Consider the following 17,785-nt stretch of genomic DNA (forward strand, 5'->3'; position numbering starts at 1 on the left):
GGGAACAGGGCTGGCTTCCACAGGCCAGAGGCACACAGGAGGGCAAATCAGCCCTGGGAGGATGTGCGTTTCTGGAAATGGCTGTGGTATAGCCGTCCCCTGCCTCCACCTTAGCCGTCAGTCTCTGAAGATCACTGCCCCAGAGGGCCACCTGCCAGGCCAGGCCAGGCCAGGATATCTAGAACTTCACCATGTCCCAGGAGAGTAAGGGCCCAGGGCTAAGTCTTCTCGGTCCAGGGGTCCCAGACAGTAGTCAAAAGGAGACCAGGCTGGATGAGGCCCCATGCTAGTTCCAGCATATACGCTGTCAGGGTAACCAGCTGCTGCCCTGATGGCCTTTAGGAAGCTCACTGAAGGATCCCTCAATCCCTCTCAAAAATGGGCAGATTCCGTATTCCTGCAAAATTCCTAAGATTTATTGGAGACTAGGCCTCTTCTCTGGATCCACAACCATGTCCAGCCCAGAATCAGGCCCCCCAAATGTATCTGGGACCCTGTCCCTTTCATTTTGGTCTAGACAAATCCCCACAGATGGCCAAAGGACAGCACCCAGACTCTGCCCCTGATCAGTCAATGTGCAGCAAGGCCATTTCAGTGGGCAGGAGAGTCTACCCCTAGGGGAGAAAAGCGCCAGGAGCTGGCAGGTGGGAGGAGAAGTGGTCGGCAGGGCAGAAACCCTGCCTTGCTGTATCCAGCTGTCACTCCCATTGCAGGCGCTGTGTATGCAGGGCCCGGCAGTAAGCCCAGCTGCCTGCAGCCAGGGCCCAGCGACAGACATCCTCTTTCGGTAGCAGCAGCAGCCTGTCCTCCTCCAGCCGGCTCAAGAGGCCTGCTACACCCAGCATCGCACCCCCCCACATCCCGTAAGTGTTGGCCGTGAAGACAGCCACAATGAGGATGGTCACCGCGACCACCAACAGCATTGCCTGACCAGCCACAGAGCGGCCCTCAGGGCCGAGATGGCCGCCAGCCACTGCTAGCACCATGCCCCCTCCCAGGAGCAGGTTGGCAGAGGAGCGGTCCCCATTCACCCAGTGGAAATCGAAGGCCAGAAGGGGCAGGCCTATGACGGTGGCTACCCAGGCTCCAGCAAGACAGTCTTCATGTGTGCTCAGCCCTGGGGCCAGCATGGTGGCGGCAGCCAAGACCTGGAGCAGGAAGCCAGCAGCAGCCCCTCGACTTGCCTGTCAACACAGAGAAGGGAGGACATGAAGGAAAAAGAGGCCGGGGCCACCCTTTTAAACAGGAGAGGGTTTGGGGCTTCCTTGGAGACCTGGTCTTAGATTGACTTCCCACCAACCTCACCCTAATCCAGGAAACTAGGTCCTTGGGATTTGGGAGGAATGGGGATGCGCCCGTGCTCAGACCCAGTGTACTCACCTGGGCTGTGCTCGCGGCTGCGTGCAGAGATACCACTCCCAGCACCAGATGGGACAGGGCTGTGCTCCACTCAACCCCCGGCTTGGGGGCCATGGCACCTCGGGCGGTAGTAAGTTTGAGGACGTAGATAGGAGATATTCAACTTTGGAGACGAAGAAAGCGCAGAAGCCAGCGCCCTGGAGCCGTAAGCGCGGCACTCTAGTAGCCCAGGTTCCGGGGCCCCATTGCTAGTTAGGAGAGATTCAGTCCTCAATTTTCCGGATCCCTGAGGGCACTGCACACACCTGTGGGGAAGAAGAACCTAATTCAGCCGGGAAACGGGAAAACGGCTTAGGTAGGCTGGGTGGGGGGCGTGAGTCCTGGGGCCCTGGAGCCCAAATCGGAGTGCCGGGCCCGGGGGAGGGGGAGCGGCGGCCTCGGCCTACTCCCTGCGCTCTGGGAGGCGCCGTCCTGGGAGCCCGGGCGCTGGAGGAGCGATGGCGCAGGACTCCCGGCGTTCTGCCGTGCGCAGTTACCGGGCTGCGCGGTCCCCACGCAGCGGCTAGCGGGAGGCCAGAGCCTGCCCAACGCACCGCCCCCTGCCGTGGGCCCTGCCTCCTCGGCCAGGCCTCCGGTTGCGAGAGCGAGCTTGGCCGGGACCTTCCACCACCGAGAGGAGCAGAGGCTAGAGCGGGCCGGGGCGGGACTAGAGTGACTAGGGGCGGGGCCTGGGGGGTCGGTTGGAGGCCCTAGAAGCGGGTGGGGTTGGAAGGAGCTCGGGAACCAGAAAATGCTGTTTGGGTCGGTGCGTGGGCACAGCGGTTTGGAAGGAGCGTGATGAGGGGAGAAGAGCCTCGGCGGGGCTGCGAGGGGCGGGGTCTGGGCGGGGCCGAGAGGGACGAGGTGTGGGCGGGGCTGAGAGCGGCGGGTTTGCGAGTGGAGAATAGGCGGGGCTGAGGCCTGGGCGGGGCTCTGGGGGCGGGGCCTGGGCGGGGCTGCGGGGAGAGGTGGGGGGGGTCTGGGCGGGGCTCCGGAGAAGGGAGGGTGATTCCCCGCGTGAAACCGGAGAGATGGGGAAGGATTCCGAGAGGAGGGTCGCGGGAGCTGTGGGCGCTCTCAGCTCGGTGTCCGCGGTGTAGGGTTTGGGGCGCGCGGGACGGCGCCGTGAGAAGCGGCCGCTGTGCAGGTGCGGACGCAGGCACCTGTTTCTGGGACCCCCCGTCCCCGTGCGCGCCCTGCAGCCGTGGGAGCCGGGCCGTGGGGGCGGCCGTCGCGAGCATGCGCACCGGCACTGCGGCGGGCGGGCGCCGAGTCGGGGCGCGGGGACGCGGGGCGGCGCGAAGCGGGGCCCTCAGCCGCCCCGCGCTCCCATGTACGCCTTCTACTCGCTGCTCATCTACATTTTCTACAGCCTCTTCCGCAGAGATGGTGGCGCCGCGGCGGCCGCGGACCCCGGGGACCCCGCCCAGGTGAGCGGGGCCGGCCGCGCAGCCTGTCGCCCCCGCTGCCCGCCCCACCCCCACGCCGAGGTCCCCGGGGCGGGGGCGGGCGCGGGGAGCGGGGCGCGGGGCCGTGCTGAGGACCCTCGGCTCCGCTCCGGTGCTGCAAGCGCAGACTTCGGCCCCTACCCTCCGGCCCGGTTCGCGGAGGGAAGGGTCCACAGGCTGCCTGCCCCCTCCTCAGCGGCGCCCCTGCTCCCTCCCTAGAGAGCCCGCAAGTCCCGGGGTCGCCGGCGCCCAGACCTGCCCGCGCCAGAGCTGTGGACCGAGCTGACCGGCCTGGCCGGTAGGTGCGGGCCGGGAGCCCAGCGGTGCGAGGGCGGTGCCGGGACCTCCCTGGGAGGGGCGGAGGCCCAGGCTCCAGCACGTTACCCGAAATGCGTCCCGCCCCACTCCCCGAACCGCAGGCACCTCCGAGACTGAGGATGGGTCGGAAGGCGGAGCCGAGGGCCGCGCGGCCGCGGTGTCCCTGGAGGAGGCCCTCCTGCGCCTGGCCGAGTTCCTCTCCGTCCAGTTGGGGGCGGAAGAGGGCTGCGGGAGCCCGGCCGACCTGGGCCAGGTGAGCGCGACGGGGGGGCTGCCGGCAGCTGCCGCCTGCGCCGGCCTTCCTGGCCCTCACAGCGCTGCTCCAATTCTTGTCTCCTCCGCAGTCCGGCGAGGTGCCCCCACTGTTGACAGTGACCAGCCAGCTCTTGGCCCTTCTGGCATGGCTTCGGAGCCCCAGGGGGAGGCAGGCCCTGCTCCAGGGGACTCAGCCAGCTCCTCGGGTCGGGCCCCCAATTCCAGACGGTAAGTGAAGGGCAGTAGGTTGAAGAAGGGCTCAGGAGGGAGCAAACCCCGTTAGAACCTGGACGGCCTGGAGTTCGGGGTCCCAAGGCCAGCCCCGTTCCGGAGGATTCAGACCAGAAACCTTTTCAGTGCTAACTGGGTCCTCCCTGCTGCAGGATCCACATCCCAAGAAGAAAGCTCTTCCCGCCTCGCTGCAGTCCCAGGCGAGCCCCCAGGGGATGAGGCGCAGGGGCAGCAGTCCCTCCAGTTGGAGGAGGACCACAGGGCGTGGCAGCGGCTGGAGCAGCTCATCCTGGGACAGGTGAGGGCCCCAGGAACCAGCAGGGATTGGGAGCTGGGGCGCCAGAAAAACGAAATCCACTCTATCTCTCTCACTTCTCCCCAGCTGGAGGAGCTGAAGCAGCAGCTGGAACAGCAGGAGGAGGAGCTGGGTCGCCTGCGCCTGGGCGTGGTGAGGCTGCGGGGGACCGGGCAGGGCGGGGCTTGGCGGGCGGTTTCAGGTGAGTGCCTAGGCTTCCTCTCCACCAGGGGGCGACAGACTCAGAGAAAAGGGTTCAGCATCTGACCCTGGAGAACGAGGCCCTGAAGCAGAGCCTGAGCCTGACAAGGGATCTCTTGCTGCACTGGGGCCCGGGGCCCCCCACCAGGGCTTCACAGGTACCCTGCTCCCGAGCTGCAGCCGTTCCTGCAGCCTGGGGCTCCTGCACACCTGACATACAGCCACAGTGCCCAAGCCTCCTCGGGACCTCCCGGCGTGGCCTGTGCTGGGCAGCCCCATCAGGGAGGCCGATGCCTGTGGGAAGACCCCCCTCTCCATGGCCACTCTGAGTGGCTGACCCCAGGAGAGCAGAGGGACGGTGGAAAGGAGCTCTGCGTGGAGTTGGGAGGCATGGGTTCACAGCCAGCTCTGCCCACTTCATGACTTGACTTTCCCATCTGTGAAACGGTACCGCAGAACGCCCCTCTCTGAGTCCCCTCCTGGCCCCCACCCTCCCGCAGGAGGAGGCGGAGGCATTGGTGGAGCTCCAGGGCCGGCTTCAGGAGGCCCAGGACACCACAGAAGCCCTCCGAGCCCAGGTGGGTGTGGGGCCCAGGGATCTGTGGCTTGGGTGAGGAGGGCTTGGGTGCTGGGAGGGGCTCATCTGAGGCAGGGCCTGGTAAGTGCCTGTTTCCTCAGTGACGGGTGGGGTTGGGCGGGGCAGCTGGGGGTGCAGGAGGTGCAGCTGCAGGGCCTTCAAGGGGCCCTTCAGCAGCTCCAGCAGGAGACAGAGCAGAACTGCAGGCGGGAGCTGCAGCAGATGCACGGGCAGCTGGCAGGTAAGGTCTGGGGCTTGGGCTCACAGGAGGCCCTGGAGGCGGGGCCTTCCCATCCAATAGACCTCCCTCTCCAGGACTTCGGGCACGGATGGCCAGCCTGCGTCAGGGCTGCGGGGACCTCCGAGGATTGGTCAGCACCTTTACCCAGAGCTGTCAGGGTTCGCTGAGTGAGGCCCGGGGCCAGGTCAGGTCCCCTCCCCACCTAGCTCCTCCTCTCTGGGCAGCCTGTTCACTCTTCTTTTGATGGGGGTGCTCCTGGGGAGCTGGCTGTGCTAGGAAGTGGGGCTCTGAAACCCAAACAGCTTCTGTGTGACCCAGAGTATGATTTCACTTCTGGGCCTTGTTTCCATCCTGTGCAAACCTGGTTGACAGTGAAACTCTCACAGCATTGCCCAGAATCACAGAGGAGACAGATGATGTGGTGGCCCTATTTGTTATTCCTGGGCTTTATCCTGGGCTAACTGAATGACGTCCCCAGGGGCCCAAAGCCAGTGAAAATTGTGGGTCAGCACAGCTGGGTGGTCCTGTGGGGGCTTCTTGCTACTCTCAGCACCCCTGATCCCCTACCTCTGCAGCTGCTTGGCTGACTGTACATCCCTGTTTCCTCAGGTGTCCTGGGCCTTGGGGGCACTGTCATCTGGAGGGCCTGGCACTCAGCTCCCTGAGGGGCAGCAAGGGCCCCCAGCCAGATGCCCAGGGCGGCTGCCAGAGCTCAAGGGTATGGCAGGCTTGGGAGCCTAGGGGCAGGGAGGGCGGCTGGAGGAAGTGCAGCCTCTCTGTGCTTTAGGGTCTCAGAGGCATCTCGCTGACCTGATCCCTACTGCAGGAAATATCCGTGTGCTATGTCGCCTGAGGCCAGGGACACCCTCCAGCCTAGTGAGCGTGGAGCCGGGTCCAGGGGGCACCGTCACCACCTGCTACCGGGGACGCCATCGTCGATTCCGCCTAGACTGGGTCTTCCCTCCAGATGCCAGCCAGGAGGAGGTGACAGCCTGCCTTTGAACCTGTGCTGACCCTTTCTCAGAGTCCCCTGAAGAACAGGAGAGGCTCCAGTTTCCCCTTTCCAGTCTAGCTGCCTGTCTGGAGGAGGGAGGGTGGCTGGGCTGTAGTCAGGACGGAAAGGGAACCGAGGAGGCTGGGAGGCAGGACAGGCAGCCCAGCTTGGTGTCTCCTCCTCCCAGGCTTCACTGCCTGCCCACTCCCCTTTGCTGGGGTCCAGGGCCTGCCCAGCTGTGAGGGCAGGTGCCCCTCATTGCTCTGTGGCCCCGAGGCCTGTGGTGGGTGGCCGTGGGTGAGCAGCTTCTTGCCTTACTGTGCTCTCTCTGCCCTGCCTGGATCCCACTCTCCTTCCCTACCCTTTTCCTGCCAGACACCTGTGGAAAAGCAGGGGCTCCAGCCCCAGCCCACTCCATCTTCGCAGGCGTCTTCCTCTGCATGCACCCTTTTCTGCTAGATCTCCCACAGCAGAGAGGATCTGTCACTCAGGTTGTCATCTCAAGGGCCTGGCACTCAGTTCCCTGAGGGGCAGCAAGGGCCCCTAGCCGGATGCCCGGAGTGGCTGCAAGAGCTCAAGGGTATGGCAGGCTTGGGAGTCCAGGGGGCAGGGAAGGTGGCTGGAGGAAGTGCAGTCTCTCTGTGGAGAAAGGAGATGGTGGCTCAGAGCCAGGGGAGACTAGGTAAGGGGCAGAATGGCAGCGACTCACCCCCAGGTTACCTGCCAGCCTCACGGACAGGGTGATGACTGCCCAGCAGGTGGCCAGGGTCACCCTGATTCCTTCTTTTCCAACCACCTATCTCGTCATCCCACACATCTCTCTGGCCAAACTACAGCTCTGCACAGGGCATGCCTTGTGCACTGTCCTCTGGACAGCTGTCCTGGACAGGGCCCTCTGATTCGATGTGTCTGAACCAAAGGCTTCTGTAGCCAAGCCCCTCACCTGCGTTCCCACTTCTGCAGTGGTGCCATGATGCGCCCTCTGAATGTCATCCACAGCACCACCTCCGTCCAGTCATGGAATCTCAGTGACCACACAGAACGCAGAATTCTAGATTCTGGCCTCATGGCAGTCTTCAAAGAGAGCTGACAGCCTACCCTGTTACCAGTGACCTTCTAGGCATAAAAGCCAGCCATGCTGTTGCTCAAAAGATTGTTGGTGTCCAGTGCCAACGGGGTGAATGTCCCAGTGCTGTCTCTCTCAGCTGCCTCTGCACCTGTCCCTGCCACCTAGGCTTAGCAGGCCTGGCTGGCCACCATCCCCACACCTGTAGGTCCTTCCTGGGCTCACGCTTTGTGAGCCAGGTACTGCTCTGGCCCTCTAGGTGCACTGCCATGGGCATTCACAGCAGGTACCACTGCAGCCCTTACTTCCCAGAGGGGGAAACTGAGGCACAGGAAAGCCAATGAGTAAACTCCAATCATACTGGAGTGTGAATCGGGCAGTCAAACCTCAACATCTAGGCTCTTTTAAAATCTTTTTTTAAAACACATATATATATATGCACCTTTTTTGTTTTTGACAGTGTCACACTTTACCTTCACGCTGGAGTGCAGTGGTGCGATCTCAGCTCACTGCAGCCTCTGTTTCCCACGCTCAAGAGTTCCACCTCAGCCCACCACAGATGTGCAACACCATGCCTGGCTAATATTTTGTAGTTTTTGCAGAGACAGGGTTTCACCATGTTGCCCAGGCTGGTCTCAAACGCCAGAGCTCAAGCAATCCACCCACCTTGGCCTCCCCGAATCCTGGGATTTTTGTTCATGTCGGCTTCCACGTAAAGGACACCACACCTGGGCTCTTAGCTGCTGCCCCAGGCTCCTTGGTGGCCTTCAGGACTCCAGATCCTCCACATAGGCTGTTCCCTCTTCTCATCACATCTTTTCCTTCTTTGCCTGGCAAAGTCTTGCAAGCACCAGCTTCTCTAGAGAGACAGCGGTTCTCAGTAGGACACTTCCTCCCCCGTAGTCCCTGAGAGCCATCCTCCCAGGGACTAGGCTCACACCCTGCCTTCATGGCACACCCCGCCCCACCAAATAGGTCACAAACAGGCAACAGTAAGGGGGACTCAGAAACACTTTCTCCCACCTCCCCCCAGGTCTTCAGAGAGCTGGAACCTGCGGTGCTGTCCTGCCTCCGAGGCTACAGCGTCTGCATCTTCACCTATGGCCAGACAGGGACCGGGAAGACCTACAGCATGGAGGTGGGACGGAGCCCGCGCCCCAGTTGGGGAGGCCCTGGGGGCTCTGCATGACTTGGATGTGAGCCCACTGTGCACCCCACCCCACCCTCAGGGCCCTCCTGAGGACCCCGGCATAGCTCCCAGGGCGCTGCAGTCGCTGTTCCGGGAGATGGGGGCTGGCAGGCCACACCGGGTGACACTCAGCATGGTGGAGATCTACAACGAGGCAGTCAGGTCGGCTGCTCCCCACGTTGGCCTCCTCCCCACCCTTGGCCCAGGGCCCTTCTGGATTTCCAGAAAACCCTGGAACTAAGCCCTTCCTCTTTCTCACCAGAGACCTCCTTGCCCCAGGGCCTCCTGAACGCCTGGCCGTGAGGCAGGGCCCAGAAGGCCAGGGCGGGATCCAGGTGGCTGGCCTCACCCACTGGGACGTGCCCAACCTGGAGACGTTGCACCAGGTAAGGCTGCGTTGCACCAGGTAAGGCTGCCCCGCCCTCCGGGACCCCCGTGCTTCCACTTGGGGGCGGGGACCCTGCACCAGACCAGCCCTGTTGCCTCCCCTTCCAGATGCTGAGACTGGGGAGGAGCAACCGGGCCACCGCTGCCACCGCCATGAACCAGCGTAGCTCCCGCTCGCACGCCCTGGTCACGCTGACGCTGCGCGCGGCGTCTCCACCGCGCGCTCCCAGCACCGCAGGTACCGCGGCCCGTGCCTGAGCCCTGCGGAGTGTGCAGCGCACCCGAGGCCCAGCCTCCCCCCATGTCAGGCTCGCTCGCCCCTCTAGGCACACTGCATCTGGTAGATCTGGCGGGATCCGAGCGCGCACGGAAGGCAGGGGAGGCCGGCCCGTCGCGGGGAGACCCAGACGGCGCCCGGCGCCTGCGGGAGGCCCAGACTATCAACCGCTCGCTGCTGGCGCTGGGAGGCGTGATGGCCGCACTGCGGGCCCACCGGCCACACGTGCCCTTCCGCGACTCGCAGCTCACGCGACTGCTGCAGCCGGCGCTGGGCCCCGGCACCACCGCTGTGCTGCTGCTGCAGGTGGGCGCCGGGGCGGCACAGGCGTGGGGCGGGGCTGTGCATCCCGGGCGCTGCCCACCCGGGCCCGCCCATCCGCGCCACTCACCCGCAGATATCCACGCGGCCGGAGGATCTTGGCGAGACAGTCTGCTCACTCAAGTTCGCCGAGCGAGTGGGTCAAGTGGAGCTGGGGCCAGCCCGGCGCCGCAGGGTCCCGCGCTCCTCCGGGACACCCTCCTCCCTCAGTACTGACACTCCGCTCACCGGGACTCCCTGCACCCCTACGCCGTCCCCTGGCAGCCCTCCAAGCCCCAGACCTGACAGCGGGTCCGGCTCGGCCCTTGCGCCCGCAGAGAGTCTGCCCCTGTAGCCTTGGGTCGCGGCCCTGCCCAAGGGGTCTCAGGCTAGGTCTCTGCTGGCAGAGGCGGTAGTAAAGTCCCTGCACCCCGTCTCCCAGGGCACAAGCTCCTTGGCCTCTTTGGGTCCACTGCCCCCCAACTCCCAGCCAGTACGGTGTGTTGTGCCTGGTGAAGTGACCACACCCCCGCCCCCAGCCCCGCATCTGGCAGTAGGCCTTCTTCCTCCTTATCACCATTTGCTGTTATCAGGGCACACAGCAGGGAATCCCGACCCCCCACCCCCACCCCAAGTGGTTATCCAGATCACCACTCCTGACCCAAAAATCAGGCATGGCATTAAAACGTTGCAAATTCCTTTACTGTTATCTTCCCCACCACCAGGATCACGGAGGGTCCAGTCTTTTTACTCCCTAACCCCTTTCCTGAAAAAGGTGCTACCTCCTTCCCAGACAGATGAGAGAGGGCAGATCCACCATTAGGCTCTCCCTCCCCCAGCCTGGAGCAAGGGAGGGAGGGGAAGTGATGGCCAGAGAGGATGGATGGGTGGTGGGCTGAGAAGAGGAAACTAGGAAGGGCTATTCCAGGCTCAGCCCTGCCCCTGCAGCTTTGCCTCTGGGTGTAGGGAAACAGGCATGAATGACTAGGGCGAGGCCTGTGCCCAGGTGGGCCATGGCCACGCATCAGGTAGTCCAATAAATGCCGTGGACGCCCAGCAAGGCTGCTGCCTGATGTTTTGAGGCTGCTGTGGTCGCAGACACCCCACTGGCCTTGGCTCCTTGTCAACAAGCCCAGGGTGGGAGCAGGAGGGAGGAGCAGCCCCTGCCTTAGGAGCCTCACAGGCTGCACCAAGAGAGCAGCCAGCCTGGGGCTGGGGCTGCCAGGTCTCGAGGGTGGCTGATCCAAACGTCATAGATGCTTTTGTTGGGTGGCACCCCCTGGAAGAGGGTGTCTAGATCCCAGAGCAGCCCTGGGGGCCCTCGGGTTTCAGGGGTCACACCCCAGTAGGCAGCGCTGGTTGACGGTGGACACTGGGGACAGGAGGTGGGCGGTGGTGCCAAAGGCATTACCACATTGGGAGTGTAGATAGGCAAATATGAGGTAGGCAGCTGCCCCCAGAGGGAGGCCCTGTGTCCCCCACTGGACAGCCCCCCAGGAACTGAGGTGCCCTGTAGTAAGTGGAGAGGCCAGGCCCTAGGCTCTGGGGAGAGGGTGGAGGGCCCGATGGCTCCCCCCTGGGAAGCCTCCCCCTCCACTCTCGTGGGGCCCGGAAGGGGGCAGAGGGGCCACAGAGGCCTCTCAGAGGAGGGCAGGGGTGGGGTGGGCACGGCCTCTTCCCCAGTATTCTCCATGCCTGTAGGAACTGGGCTGCTCTGTGGAGCTAGCCCCGGCCAGGGTGCCCCCTCCCGGGAGCCCCCTAGCAGGGACTTGATGCTGAAGCCCTCGCTGGGTGGCGGCGGGGGACTGGGAGGCCGATAGGGCCGGCCGTGCAGCACGTAGGGGCCCAGGTCCTTGGCGAAAGCTCCTCTTGCACCCCCGTTCTGCCAGCGCCTGCACAGGGCCGTGTTCTGCAGCCGTAGTGCCTCGGCTGGGATCAGGCTCACGTCGACCGCCCAGAAGTTGCCCTTGGCCTGGGGCTTTGCAGGGTCCTTGGGCACCTGGGTGTGGGGGTCAGACATGGGTGGGGCTGCCCGACCCCGGATGCTCAGGACTTCCGCGTGCGCCCCGCCCCCGCCCTGCCCCACCTTGCGGAAGCATCGGTTGGAGGAAAGGTTGTGGCGAATGGAGTCTTTCCAGCCCTCGTAGTCTTCCCTGAAGAAAGGGAACACCGCCTGGACCTGACGGATGATCTGAAACAGCCGGGTGACCGGCCAGCACGGTGAGCCCGGATGGGGAGGGGGCAGTGCCCCACCCCTCCCCCACTCCTGGGCTCAGAGGTGCACGGGTGTCGGCCCCCGTTCTTCCCAAAGAAGAACATTTTTGCACCAAAGGACGACAGAGGGGACAGGGGGCTCCCGGAGAAGGGTCGTGCCTCAAGGCCCTCAGTTCTCAGGACTGGTCCCACTGGCTGGGTGAGCTAGGAAGGGGTAGGGGCCAGGGCTTGAGCCTGGAAGTAGGTGGGGAACGGGTCTGGGGAAAGGTCCAGCCACGGAGTGGAAGGGAGAGTAGGGGCCAGGGCCATCTCACCTGGGCCAGCTTCAGCCTGCGGGAGGGTGCGGCCTGAATCACCAAGGCAATCATGGCCAAGTAGGTGTAGGGGGGCTTGTCATGTCGCAGGTACCTCTTCTTCCTCCTCTTGGGGGGCTGGGAGGGCGATTCTGCCTCTGGGGGCCGCAGGCGGGAGCCACTGCAGGGCCCCATGCAGGACTGTAGACAGCGTGGGCAGGGGCCTGGCCTGGTGGAGGGCGCAGGGCAGTGGGGCAGTGTGGGAGGCAGGGCCGGGGCCTGAGGCCGGGTGGGGGCTGGCTGGCTGGGCCCTTTATCATTCGGATGGAAAGGGGAGGGGAGGGAAGGGAGAAAGAGGCCGTGGGGGAGGGGAGCCTGCCGAGGGCTGCCACAATTAGCAGGTTTTGGTTAATCTGGAAGGGAGGGGCAGAGAGGATTCTAGTGGGTACTTCTCCTGAGGCCTTAGTCTCCACCCCTGAGCTGCCTTTGGGTGGCCAGGCTCCTCTTGGAAGGGTCTGCGATGACACATGACTACTTTATTCCATCTTCCCTGGCCGGGTCACAGGACCCCACTTAACAGATGGGGGAGTAATTAGCCCATGCTAAGCTCCCAAGGAAGGGTGTCCCTGGAGTTCAAGACCTAGCAGCTAGTAGGCCTTGGGCTATGGGGGCTGGATACCGACCCAGGACATGATCAGGTGGGGCTTTCGGGAGGAGAAGGCCACGAAGCCCCCACCCTAGGAACAAAAGCGAAACACATGGACCCAAGTGATTTCCTGGGAGCTGCTTCAGGAGTCCAGGTGGACCCGCCACCTCCTCCTCCCTAGCCATCTGATCAGCGTCTCTGCTCCTCCATCCAAGCAAGGCTGGTGTTAGGTACTCTGCCCCAAAGCCCGGGTTCTCCTCCCTCACGAGGGGCAAGTTTGCCCGAAAGGATAGTAGCTCTGGGCACTAGCAGCAGTGGTTGGTGCTGGCACCAGAGCTAAGGGCCTCCAGACACACAGGGGCCCAGGGACACGCTTTTGCTCTTTCTGAGAATTCAGCTTTTCTTGTACAGCCCCCACCATGATCACCTCAAAAGGCTGAAAATCTGCAGCATATGGTGGAGCCCATCACAACCCAAGGCGTGGAGGGGAGGGACAGGCAGCGGGTGTCCTGGAGGAGGAGGCTGGGCTGGACAGGACCTTGTCTGTGGGGTGCCACCCTGCTACTGCTCCTTTTCCGTCTCTCTCCGACACTCCCCTCACACCTCACGTGGTTTCCCGCAGGACTCCGGTCAGCACCTTGACGCTGAGGCCCTCTCTGGCATGTTCCCTCGGCTAAGGCTGCAGAGTCCTGTACCTCAGGAGGCTACGTACGTGACCTCTTACCCCATTCGGTCAGCAAGGCGTCATTCTTTCCCACAAGTCTTTGTTGTTGTTTTGAGACAAGCTGGGCTCAGTGCAGCCTCCACCCCCTGGGCTCAAGCGATCCTCCCGCCTAAGCCTCCCGGGACTGCAGGTGTGCACCATAGCGCCCGGCTGATTTCTCACTTTTTGGTAGGGACAAGGCCTCCCTACGTTGCCCAGGTTGGTCTCCTGGGCTCAAGCGACCCACCGGTCTCAGCCTCCTCCCAAAGTGCTGGGATCACAGACGTGAGCCACCGCGCTGGGCCTTTCCCTTAAGACTTAAGGCACCCCTCTCCACGGGGGTCTCCTTGGTGGGGCGCTGGAGGCTCTCCGAGTTCTGACCTCTCCTCTCTGACCGCAGTGTCCCGGGCCGAAACCACCCCCAAAGCTGCCACTCATTCCGCCGGCGTCCATTCGGTTGCCAACGATGACTCGGTTTTTTCCACCACCGTCCCAGGAGCCTTTGAGCACTCGCCGTCTCACCCAAGGCCCGAGGAGGTCGCAGCCGCAGAGGGATCGCTTGGCCGCCCGCAACCGACCCCGGCAGCCCCATCCCCTGACCGTCCCTCCTCAGGCCCCGCCCCCGATGTCCCGCCCCCGGCCCCGCCCCAGGTCCCGCCCCCGGCTCCCACGGGGCACTGCGGCTTCCGGCTGCAGGTAACGCGGGCCGGAAGTGTAGCGTTGCCATGGCGAGGGCCGGGCGCGGGGCCCGCCCCCGCAGCGCCTTTGGAAGCGCGGGGCCCAGTGACCCGCGGAAGCCAGCGGACCCAGTTGCGCGGCGGCCGGTGCGGGGCGCGAGGTGAGGCCCGGAGTCCTGGGTTCTGTGGCGAGAGCGGAGCGAGGGAGAGGGTGCCCGGCCGGGCACAGCGGTGGCTGGCCGGGGAAGAATGGGCACTGGGTCGACATCGAGAGAGGAGGCCGGGCCGGGGAAGGATGAGGCGCAGGGGAGGGAGGGAGGAGGCCGGGGAGGGGCCCTCGGGAGACGCGGCTGCCGGCACGCGGGCGCCCGGGGCTCAGGTCCCGCCTGGCCGCCTTGGGCGTTGCTGGCTGAGTCCCACGGCAGCAGGTGCCAAGGGTCAGGAAAGGCTGGGAGCCGGAGGCTGCCGGTGGGCGCTTCGCATTTTGTTCCAAGGTAAAAGTGTGTGGATTCTCCGCAGCCCGCCGGTCAAGTAGACAACTCCGGAATTATCTCCATTTTCAGTTGAGGAAATCAAGGCCGCAGAGAAGGGACTTACCCAAGCTTTGTGGGGGCTTTGGAGCTAGGCTGAACGAGAAAGTGGAGTCTCTCTGAAGGGAGTTCCTTCAACTTTCGGGGATTCCAGTGACCTCACTTGTAGTGCTGGGCGCCCGGACCACCCCTCAGGAAATGGGATCAGGGCAAGAATTAACTAGGCAAGCACCCCGCCTGGGAGGGAGTGCCCAGGACTGGCGTGGGCTCCTGTCTGTACCAGAGCGGAGGCCCCGGGCACGATGGGATTAATTTCCATGGGTGCAGAGAGGGGTGTGTACAGAGTCATTCTAGGCTTAGGGGAGCCAGAGCAAAGCTGGCCCTCCCCAAAGCTCTGTGCCTTCCTTTTAATCCTGGATCCCTACTTGGGGGTGGAAGTGGAGGCGGGGGTACCGCTGCCTTTTTCAAAGCGTGTCTACCTCAGCAGTGAGCCCTCCTGGGTGTCTTGGCGCCCCAGTTGCTTCCTGGTAATATTGGGCTTTCCCTGGGAAAAGTCTTGCCTGCAGTACCCTGGGCCTCCGGAAGAGGCCTTTGGCTGCGCTGCCTGATTCACCTCAGGGACCCAGAGCCACGACAGACCCAGAGAAGCTCTGGCGGCGTGGCGCTGGGTTGCCTGAGGGGCTGGGGGCTGCCTAGTGGACCTGCACACCGGCTGACTCCATGCTTGTCCCTGTGGTGGACCTTCAGAGCTCTGCAGGGCCAGCTGCCTGCTCCTGCCCCAAGTCCCCCAGCCTTGAGTTGGGATGGGGGAGGCTTTAGGGGTCCTTTCCCTTCCTGGTGTTTGAGCTGGATTTCCTCCCTATTGGTTGGGGCCATCCCTCCTGTCTCTTGATTGTCCTGGCCTGGCCTCATCCCTCACCTGCTTGGGATGTATCTGGACTCCACTTTGCCCCGAGGGTTGCCTGGGTTAGCAGGTACCTAGCAAGGGGGCTCCTCCTGTATGTCTTCACTTTGGGGGTCTATGTCCTGGGGATTTTTGAACCTCTGGTCTAAATGAACAGCCAATTGATACAACTCTCCACTGCATGCAGTTTAGGAACCTGTCTCAGCTGATCCCACAGACCACACCAGCCCCCCAGTTCCACCCTTGTTCTGCCTCCAGCGTGTCCTGTCCTGCCCTAGCACTGTGCCACATCTATTCGTTGGCCAAAATGAGAACTGGGTAGCAGTTCCAGGTTCTTCCCTCTCTCATGCCGAGGCTCTGCTGGCACTGGTGCACGCACACCTAAGTGAGGCCTTTTCATCAGACTTGCTCAGCCATGAGCTCAGAGCCTCCCATGTCACATCTGGTGCTGGGACCCCTGTGCCACAGGCTCCGTAGCTGTTCACCTGTTCAGCCCATTGCAGTTACTGAGTGTGAGTGCTTCCTATGAGTCAGGCACTGGCCACGTTCTGAGGATGCAGCAGGTAAACAAACAGTAAGTGACGTGTCAAGAATTAAAACAGGGCAATGAGGTAAGAGAATAACAAGGTAACCACAGAAGAACTCTGAGGAGGTCACACTTAATATGTGATCCGAGTCCCAAGAAGGAACATGCTATCCTAAGATCTGGTGGAAGAACTTTCCAGACAGAAGGAGCGGCTGATGAAGGTGGGGGTGATGATGAAGCTGGTAGCACCAAATAAATGTGCTAGATCAGGGGTTGGCCAGCTTTTTCTGTGAAGGGCTAGGTAGTAAACATTTTAGGCTTTGCTAACCATGTGGTTTCTGGTTTTTTGTTTGTTTGAGATGGAGGCTCATTCTGTTGCCCAGACTTGAGTGTAGTGGCGTGATCTCTGCTCACTGTAACCTCTGTCTCCCGGGTTCAAATGATTCTCCTGCCTCAGCCTCCCCAGTAACTGGGATTATAGGTGCATGCCACCATGCTAGCTAATTTTTTTTTTTTTTAAGACGGGGTTTCTCCATGTTGGTCAGCCTGTTCTCGAACTCCCGACCTCAGGTGATCTGCCCAACTCGGCCTCCCAAAGTGCTGGGATTACAGGCATGAGCCACACACCCAGTCTTTTTTTTTCGAGATGGAGTCTTCCTTTGTCTCCCAGGCTGGAGTCCGGTGGCGTGATCTTGGCTCACTGCAACCTCCAGCTCCGGGGTTGAAGTGATTTTTCTGCTTCAGCCTCCCCAGTAGCTGGGACTACAGGCACGTGCCACCATGCCCAGCTGATTTTTGTATTTTTAGTAGAGACAGGGTTTTGTCATATTGGCCAGGGCGATCTTGAACTCCTGGCCTTGTGATCCACCCTCCTCGGCCTCCCAAAGTGCTGGGGTTACAGGCGTGAGCCATGGCGTTTTTGTTTGTTTGTTTGTTTGTTTGTGTTTTAAGACAGAGTCTGTCTTGCCCAAGGTGGAGTGCAGTAGCGGGATCTCGGCTCACTACAACCTCCACCTCCTGGGTTCAATCGATTCTCCTGCCTCAGCCTCCCGATTCTCCTGCCTCAGTTGTGACTACAGGCGTGTGCCACCACGCCTGGCTAATTTTTGTATTTTTAGTAGAGAAAGGGTTTCACCATATTGGCCAGGCCAGTCTCGAGCTCCTGGCCTTGTGATCCGCCCACCTCGGCCTGCCAAACTGCTGGGATTACAGGCGTGAGCCACTGCACCTGTCCTGACCATGTGGTATCTATCAAAACTCCACAAATCTGCCGTTTTGTTAAAAGGCAGCCACAGATAATATGTAGGTGAAAGAACCATGTTGCAACAAGACTTTCTTTATGAACACTAAAATTTTTTTTTCTTTTGAGACAGAGTCTTGCTCTGTTGCCCAGAAGATCTCTGAGGATCTGGAGTGCAGTGGGACCCTCGGCTCGCTGCAGCTTCCACCTCCCAGGTCAGGTGATTCTCCAGCCTCAGCCTCCCGAGTAGCTGGGACTACAGGCACCTGCCACCATGCCAGGCTAATTTTGTATTTTTAGTACAAACAGGGTTTCACTATGTTGGCCGGGCTGGTCTCAAACTCCTGACCTCAGGTGATCCGCCCACCTCGGTCTCCCAAAGTGCTGCGATTATAGGCCCTAGCCACCGTGCCTGGCCTGACCGTGTGGTTTCTTTCAAAACTCCTCAACTCTGCCGTTATGTAAAACAGCCACAGGTATCTGAGTCACAGCACCAAAAAAAAACAAAACAAAACCGAGCCACAGATAATGTATAGGTGAAAGAGCTGTGTTGCAACAAAACTTTCTTTATGAACACTAAAATGTAATTTCATATCCTTTTCATGTGTCAGAAAGTATTCTTTTAGGTATATCTCACTCATTTAAAAATGTAAAAACCATTCTTCCCAGCACTTTAGGAGGCCAAGGCTGGGGACAGGGGCTGGATCATGAGGTCAGGAGTTAGAGACCAGCCTGGCCAATATGGTGAAACCCCGTCTTTACTAAAAATACAAAAATTAACCGGGTGTCGTGGCACATGCCTGTAATCCCAGCTACTCAGTAGGCTGAGGCAGAAGAATTGCTTTTACTCAGGAGGCAGAGGTGAGCTGAGATCA

General features: G+C 61.8%; 3 protein-coding genes across 6 annotated transcripts; 1 reads left to right on the plus strand and 2 right to left on the minus strand.

Moving 5' to 3' along the window:
- Positions 1-394: 394 nt before the first annotated feature.
- On the minus strand, positions 395-3,319 carry TMEM276 (transmembrane protein 276). Of its 4 annotated transcripts, none has more exons than XM_012473362.3 (3): positions 3,270-3,319; positions 1,381-1,664; positions 395-1,184 (listed from the first exon to the last, which is right to left on the minus strand). In XM_012473362.3, the coding sequence occupies exons 2-3, from the start codon at positions 1,471-1,473 to the stop codon at positions 699-701; spliced, it is 579 nt and encodes a 192-aa protein (XP_012328785.1). In that variant the 5' UTR covers positions 1,474-1,664; positions 3,270-3,319; the 3' UTR covers positions 395-698. The 4 variants fall into 4 exon arrangements, with proteins under 4 accessions (XP_012328785.1, XP_064240793.1, XP_012328783.1 ...); XM_064384723.1 differs by lacking the exon at positions 3,270-3,319 and adding an exon at positions 2,594-3,156; XM_012473360.3 differs by lacking the exon at positions 3,270-3,319 and adding an exon at positions 1,953-2,171.
- Positions 2,197-10,233, plus strand: KIFC2 (kinesin family member C2). The gene is made up of 19 exons (XM_064384107.1): positions 2,197-2,262; positions 2,499-3,014; positions 3,066-3,144; positions 3,266-3,417; positions 3,509-3,647; positions 3,803-3,948; positions 4,033-4,098; positions 4,176-4,304; positions 4,647-4,724; positions 4,850-4,964; positions 5,039-5,148; positions 5,574-5,682; positions 5,791-5,948; positions 8,058-8,162; positions 8,254-8,375; positions 8,476-8,599; positions 8,709-8,838; positions 8,927-9,183; positions 9,275-10,233. The coding sequence occupies exons 1-19, from the start codon at positions 2,197-2,199 to the stop codon at positions 9,530-9,532; spliced, it is 2,859 nt and encodes a 952-aa protein (XP_064240177.1). The 3' UTR covers positions 9,533-10,233.
- On the minus strand, positions 9,716-13,618 carry FOXH1 (forkhead box H1). Its single transcript, XM_012473359.3, has 4 exons — positions 12,934-13,618; positions 11,706-11,913; positions 11,264-11,368; positions 9,716-11,176 (listed from the first exon to the last, which is right to left on the minus strand). The coding sequence occupies exons 2-4, from the start codon at positions 11,877-11,879 to the stop codon at positions 10,355-10,357; spliced, it is 1,101 nt and encodes a 366-aa protein (XP_012328782.3). The 5' UTR covers positions 11,880-11,913; positions 12,934-13,618; the 3' UTR covers positions 9,716-10,354.
- Between the last annotated feature and the right edge of the window lie 4,167 nt (positions 13,619-17,785).

Source organism: Aotus nancymaae, unplaced genomic scaffold (assembly GCF_030222135.1).
Source record: "Aotus nancymaae isolate 86718 unplaced genomic scaffold, 86718_ANA_hifiasm-v0.15.2.pri h1tg000036l, whole genome shotgun sequence".
Classification (NCBI taxonomy): Eukaryota; Metazoa; Chordata; class Mammalia; order Primates; family Aotidae; genus Aotus; species Aotus nancymaae.

Bases quoted from the DNA above. Each gene is read 5' to 3' on its own strand.
- TMEM276 (XM_012473362.3), bottom strand. From the start codon at position 1,473: ATGGCCCCCAAGCCGGGGGTTGAGTGGAGCACAGCCCTGTCCCATCTG. The intron at 1,185-1,380 runs GTGAGTACACTG...CTGTGTTGACAG, and splicing joins CAGCCGCGAGCACAGCCCAG to GCAAGTCGAGGGGCTGCTGC.
- KIFC2 (XM_064384107.1), top strand. From the start codon at position 2,197: ATGAGGGGAGAAGAGCCTCGGCGGGGCTGCGAGGGGCGGGGTCTGGGC. The intron at 3,418-3,508 runs GTGAGCGCGACG...TCTCCTCCGCAG, and splicing joins GCCCGGCCGACCTGGGCCAG to TCCGGCGAGGTGCCCCCACT. The intron at 8,600-8,708 runs GTAAGGCTGCGT...CTCCCCTTCCAG, and splicing joins ACCTGGAGACGTTGCACCAG to ATGCTGAGACTGGGGAGGAG.
- FOXH1 (XM_012473359.3), bottom strand. From the start codon at position 11,879: ATGGGGCCCTGCAGTGGCTCCCGCCTGCGGCCCCCAGAGGCAGAATCG. The intron at 11,369-11,705 runs GTGAGATGGCCC...CGGCTGTTTCAG, and splicing joins GCAGGCTGAAGCTGGCCCAG to ATCATCCGTCAGGTCCAGGC. The intron at 11,177-11,263 runs GTGGGGCAGGGC...CCCCACACCCAG, and splicing joins CCAACCGATGCTTCCGCAAG to GTGCCCAAGGACCCTGCAAA.